The sequence below is a fragment of the Bactrocera tryoni genome, chromosome 2 (genome assembly GCF_016617805.1).
Source record: "Bactrocera tryoni isolate S06 chromosome 2, CSIRO_BtryS06_freeze2, whole genome shotgun sequence".
Taxonomy (NCBI): domain Eukaryota; kingdom Metazoa; phylum Arthropoda; class Insecta; order Diptera; family Tephritidae; genus Bactrocera; species Bactrocera tryoni.
In genome coordinates this window covers 52,555,767-52,562,121 of record NC_052500.1, presented here as the reverse complement: position 1 = coordinate 52,562,121, position 6,355 = coordinate 52,555,767, and the positions used below count along the sequence as shown (strand labels likewise).

Sequence of the window (6,355 nt, the reverse complement as noted above, 5' to 3'; positions counted from 1 at the left end):
CTTTAAAAATGATGCCGGTGAGTACGCAACCATCAATGGCGACCGTTATCGTGCATTGATAACCGACTATTTAATGCCTGTAATTGAAGGCCTTGATCTCGGTGTCATTTGGTTTCAATAAGACGGCGTCACTTCCCTCATATCGCATCAATCAATGAAATTATTGAGAGAACACTTCGGTGAGCAAATAATTTAACGTTTTGGGCCGGTCGATTGACCCCCAAGATCGTGTCATAACACACCGTTAGACATTTTCCTGTATAAAGTCTAAAGTGAACTCAGGTCTTGGAATACACTTTCGTTTTGTTTGATCTTACAAAACCACTAAGTTGCCTACTCTACGACGATAGAAGTAAAACTCCAGTAGCAAGTCTTATTAAAACAAGTCCAACTATATTTTACAAATATCTGAAATAAATGAATACAATAAAACAGTTTCTGAATTTGGTTGAAAAGTAAATTTTTCTACTAAAATGTTCGTTCCAATGGTTTATAAATTCTATGTAAGGATAAACCTGAACTGATTTAAAAAACCGCTAGAATTAAATGCGCTCTTTAGTCCATGCGATTACCAACGCTTCTCATCTTATTTTTGGTCTGCATATGTTATTAGTGTGATAGTTTAAAGAAGTAGCAGCATTTCGACCAAATTCCCTCTAAAATCTACAATTATATGTAATGTATGTATATCTATATAATGTAAAAACATATCTGCAAAAACTTACTTCTCTCCATGATGAACCATAAAGTATGCCTGCGACAAATTTAAACGCTCTCGTCACGCAAATGAGGATTTTGTGCCATAACACACCTTCTGCCGCCAACTTCCAGCATATCGGCATTCCGTTTTCTACCCATTTTATGTGGCATAGCATAGCGTAGTTTATCCCAAAATCTGGTATCTTGCCAATCCAAGTATGTGTTCATATCCAAGTATGTCTTCAATTCCTTATCCAATGACTCACTGTTGATAATTTCGCCATATTTAATCATAATTATGCGCGCACGACCTTCATTGAGCGAGCATTGGTGATCTGTGCGAAACTCCATGCGCGCCCATTCCGACTCGATGAAGTGCTGCGAGAGTACAATGATCGTACGTCGCGACTGTTCGACCGATTCGATAATCTGTTCAGGTATATAAGCGTCAACCAGCCAATTGCGTTCGTGCGTACATACACGAAATGGCGGTTCGCCCTGCTCGAGTTGTGGCAGTAATGTATGGTTGACAAAGTCGGCCTGTTGGTGCGCATAGGAGATGAAAGCATCGAATGTTTTATGCTTAACCAGCTCACGCTCATGGATGCAACAGCTCAATATGTTGCGGTTATATAACCAGACTTCCACTTGCAATTTATATTTCAAGAAAAGCGCAGTAATGAGAAGTAGGCTAATGATGATTAACGCAGCGGTTGTGATCAAAGCAATCATATACCGATAACCTTTAATGTTATCCTCAGTTTGGCATAATTCATTCAAACTTGCTGTTAGGAGAGTAACATTCTGTAGATTATCACAGCATAACTGCTCGACATCGGGTATGCGTTGCCGATGTGCACGTACGGTGTAGAGGAGCTGCTGTGCAGCGCAATCGCAAAACCAAGGATTACCACTCAGATTCAAAAGTTGTAGCTTCGTGCTCTCATTGAGAAATGCACGCAAAAAATCAGCACTTAATGTTTTTAAACGATTATTTCGTAGATCCAAAACCGTCAAATTTGTGGCTAGTTCAGAGCGACTTAGGTTCGTGATTTTATTGTGCGAAGCGTAGAGTTGCGAAACGTTGGCATAACCGAAGGTGGTGTTTGGCGGCAAAACCGTGAACTGATTACTGCTAATATCGAGTATTGAAGTCGTGAGCGCAACTTGTTCGAGACGTGGTAGCTGTTTGATAACGTCGAGTTCCCCACCGTTACAGTTGATGATCAAGAACCGCGATTGTGTGTGACAAGCGCATTTTCTGGGGCATAGCACCGGTTGCCAAGCGCATAGCTCGTTACGTTCAAGCTGTGCGATATCCGTTAGTAGTTCGGTTGACTTCTTATTACACTCTAAATCACTGAAAAACGTACGAAAATTACCATTGTAGATCCAAGCTAATTTACAATCACACTCGATAGGATTGCCAGTCAATCTGGCTTTGCGCTCACAATCAGCAGATGTGTTTAAAAGATTTGATAAAGCATATATATTTTTAATCGAATTGTGTTCTAAGCTTATTTCAAATGGGCATTTAACGCCGCCCTCGAAAACCCAATCCATATTAAACACGCTCAAACGATTGCCACTTAAATTGATCGCCGTTAAAATAAGCTTGTTTCCTTCGTACTTTTGAGGTTGTAATTTGATGATATAATTTAGATCTTTCGCCACAGCAAAAGGCATATTGATATTGTCATAACGAAAATTTGTTAATAATGTCGCTGAAGTATTGGCGTTAAGCTCAGTGTCACTCCAAACAGTTTTCAATTGGTTGTCGCTTAAGTCCAGCCTGTGCAGATGGCTCAACGGTTTCAGATTTGCCATGAGATTTGCAACGACGCGCAGACGATTGCCATTCAATTTCAACTGCCATAACCAACGAGCTCGTGTGAAAAGTTCAGGCGGTAGATATGACAACAAATTGTTACTGAGATCTAGTATTATAAGTTGCAGCTGATTTGCGAGTAAATTTGATGGCAATTCTACGATTGCATTGCGGCTCAAGTTCAGACAACTCAATTGCGTAAGTTTTGCAAAGATATTTTCGTCCAAAATCTTCATATTATTACCGGCTAGGTCCAGCTGCCTGAGCGCAGTAAGGCTTTGAAAATGTGCTTGCGTCAAGTTTCGCAGTGTTACGTGTTGTTTCGTTAGACTTCGTGCGCTAAGTGCAAGCGTCGTCAGTGTAGCATAGTGTGTAGAAAATATATCAGTTGATATAGTTATAAAGTCTGCTTTAGAGTTCATGATTAAATGAAGATGAAATAGGTTTTGCACCTTGAAAAAATGTGTTGCTGATTTTGCAGCAAAGTCATTATAGATCAGCGTTAATTTATTCGGTTCATTCATTGTAGTCATAGGACGCAATATGATTTTAAGAAATACTTTGTCCTTCAATTCATTGCAGTTTTTCTCTTCCCAATAACTTGATTTAAGTAGATTTGACTGAATCTGGTGCTCGAGCAGAAAAGTAATGTTTAATTTTGTTTCCTTAGGACAAATCACTAACATTTGCTGCTCTTCTGAATCAAAGCTTGCGTAAATGTCACCGAATTCACCCTTAACATTGCATTTTATGCCATCCACACAATTACAAGAAATACGTTCATCCTTATAACAATATTTAACCCAAGCGTCTGTTTGATCGTTAATTTTGTAATTTTCAAACTGTAAGTTAGTATGTACCAACAGAAATTTGCTGTTTAAGATCAGCCCACTTAGTAAGTAGGCGAGTATAATAAACATCTCTGAAATAATTTTACTACAATTTCATATTATGCTGATGTCCCTTGCAGACCAACTCACTCACACTGAAATACTGAACAATAAATATTGAGCTGTAGTTAATTATACCTCTTAAATACTCTTCTTTATCTTTAAATCCTTATCAAGCAAAATTTTTGTGCAAACCGCAAACGTTCAATGCCCTCGCCTTAATATCAACATATTGCTGTGGTCCTTATAAAAACTGCTTTTATGAAGTGAAGTTAATCTCGAGTAGGGATGGCAAAATTAAGCAAAATTAAATTAAAATCTCTAATCGAACATGTAATATAACATGTATGTTTGAACCGCTTCAAAGTAATACAGATGTCTATCTGTCCGTCCATACGTGCACGCAAAGAATAACTTTAATAAAAATGTAGCCATTTTAATGAAATTTGTGATTCAGTGGCACTCTGAGAAGGTTGTTATCCCAAATAGACAAAATTGCCACGCCCACAAAAAGCCAAAATGCGAAAAAATATAAATAAACCACAACAATCTCGCTTCTTTCGTTCAGTCGCTTATCTACGTAGATTGAAGATGGAAAAGATTATTCGGTGTGTTATTGCCGACGTACGGCCCCAATTGTCACAAAAGGTACTAAAAAATTAGGTCCCCCAACCAATTGCCGGGAAATCAATTTTAAAAGATAATGGCAAACCCTTATCTTTACAATAAAGCTAAACTGTTGATCATTACAATAAATTACATGCTTTTTATTTCTTATTAAAAACCACTTGTAAAAAAACACTCTTCATGAAACCTGTCAGCGGCAAAGCCAAGAAAATGTTTTGTTTTTGGTGATCAAAAGGCGTGCTGTACTATTATCTTCTAATATCTGATGAAATCACTAATGGGGAACGGCACCAACAACAACTCATCAAATAGAAGAGAGAGATTGCCGTAACACGGCTCATCTTGCAGAGCCGTTAAAAACTACACAAGAATGGAGACTAGGAACTTTGTTCCGGTCCTCACTGGCATACGGTCTACACCTAAATAAGGTATTACAAATTTCCTTGATTCATTCTTGACCACCCAGACGACGCAGTTCGTTTGAGATGGAATCCGCAAATTACCAGAAAGGTAACAAATGTTATAGCTTAAGATGAACAATACCTGAAAGATATTATTTCAAAGATATATTTTTCTCTTAGGTCAGCCAAAAACATTGTTTTAGATGATGAAGTATAAGAATCCACCTACCATATATTTGGACTAAACCAAAGAATCATGTAAGTCTTTGCTTTATTTATTTAACTCATTGCAGCCAAGTCCAAACACACTACCTATGCTGGGTACTCGTCGGAATTACTTTTCGGCAAATTTGGGTTCTGTGAGTGACGAGCAGGAGGATTGAGTCATGTGCAGAAGTTCACGCAAGTGAGGAAAGTTCTGTGATCGCCATTCACTTGGGAGTGGCCAGAAACGATTCTTGTACATATGGCTCAAGCAGCTCACGACTTCCGGTCTTTGATCATGTATCCTCTGGGTAGCCTAAGAACATCCGTTTGTAGGCGAGTTAAAGTGAGAAGGCGAAACATTCCCTACATAGGGTTGTGCGCTGGGTTTGGGACCCACCACCTAAAAAACACCCCCAATGAAAAATAACAACCAGTCTCGGATGAGAGACCCCCCTTTTGATGACAACCAAGGCAAACGAAATAAGGACTACGAATTTAAGGCATGCACCTGGAATGTCCGGTCCCTTAATTGGGAAGGTGCCGCTGTCTAGCTGATTGATGTCCTCGAGAAAATCAAGGCTGACATCACCGCCGTCTAAGAAATGCGATGGACGGGACAAGGACTGACTCGAGTAGGTCCTTGCGGCATTTACTACAGTGGCCATATAAAGGAGTGCAAGTTTGGTGTGGGATTCGTGGTGGGAAAGAGACTCTGTCGCCGAGTTCTATCATTCACTCCGGTGGATAAACGTCTAGCCACAATCCGCATCACAGCGAGGTTCTTCAACATATCGTTGATTTGCGCCTACGCCCCGATGGAAGAGAAGGACGATGTGACCAAAGATGCCTTCTATACGCGCTTGGAGCGCACTTATGAGAGCTGCCCCCGTCACGATGTCAAAATCGTGCTTGGCGATTTTAACGCCAGGGTGGGCAATAAAGGTATCTTTGGCACTGAGGTCAGTAAATTCAGCCCCCACGACGAAACATATCTAAATGGGTTGAGGCTAATCGACTTCGTCGGGGCCCGAAATATGGTTATCTGTAGTACTAGATTCTAGCACAAGAAAATACATCAAACTACCTGGCTGTCTCCAGTTCGAAAAGCCACCAACCAAATCGATAATGTCTTGGAACCAGCATCAACATCAACAAAAACGTCAGCATTGAAATCCAACGCAGAATATCTCTTACCAACAGGTGCTACTTTGGACTTCGTAGGCAATTGAGAAGCAAAATCCTCTCTCGCCGAACAAAAACCAAACTCTATAAGTCCCTCATAATTCCCGTCCTGCTATATGGTGCAGAGACATGGACGATGACAACATCTGATGAGACGACATTGCGAGTTTTCGATGGCCTTTTGCGTGTTGGCCACGGCGAATATCGCATTCGATAGAACGATGAGCTGTATGAGCTATACGACGACATTGTCATATCTCAGCGAATTAAAAGACAGCGGCTACGCTCGTCATGTCGTCCGAATGGACGAAAACATTCCAGCTCTGAAAGTATTCGACGCAGTACCCGCCGGAGGAAGCGGAAAAGCTCCACTACGATGGAAGGACCAGGTGGAGAAGGACCTGGCTTCGCTTGGAATCTCCAATTGGCGCCACCTTGCGAAAAGAAGAAACGCCTGGCGCGCTGGTAAATTAGCTCGGGCCGGGTTGGATTGCCAGAATTATATATTTTTTTATTAGAAC

The 6,355-nt window shown here is 40.5% G+C and overlaps 2 protein-coding genes across 2 annotated transcripts; both read right to left on the bottom strand.

Annotated features, from left to right (window-relative positions):
* Positions 1–541: 541 nt before the first annotated feature.
* Positions 542–1,431, bottom strand: LOC120769718 (protein toll-like). Its single transcript, XM_040096857.1, has 2 exons — positions 726–1,431; positions 542–663 (listed from the first exon to the last, which is right to left on the bottom strand). The coding sequence occupies exon 1, from the start codon at positions 1,429–1,431 to the stop codon at positions 766–768; it is 666 nt and encodes a 221-aa protein (XP_039952791.1). The 3' UTR covers positions 542–663; positions 726–765.
* A 40-nt stretch (positions 1,432–1,471) lies between these two features.
* Positions 1,472–2,763, bottom strand: LOC120768753 (protein toll-like). Its single transcript, XM_040095525.1, has 2 exons — positions 1,526–2,763; positions 1,472–1,484 (listed from the first exon to the last, which is right to left on the bottom strand). Exons 1-2 carry the CDS (start codon positions 2,761–2,763, stop codon positions 1,472–1,474), a joined length of 1,251 nt encoding a protein of 416 aa, XP_039951459.1.
* Positions 2,764–6,355: the final 3,592 nt, after the last annotated feature.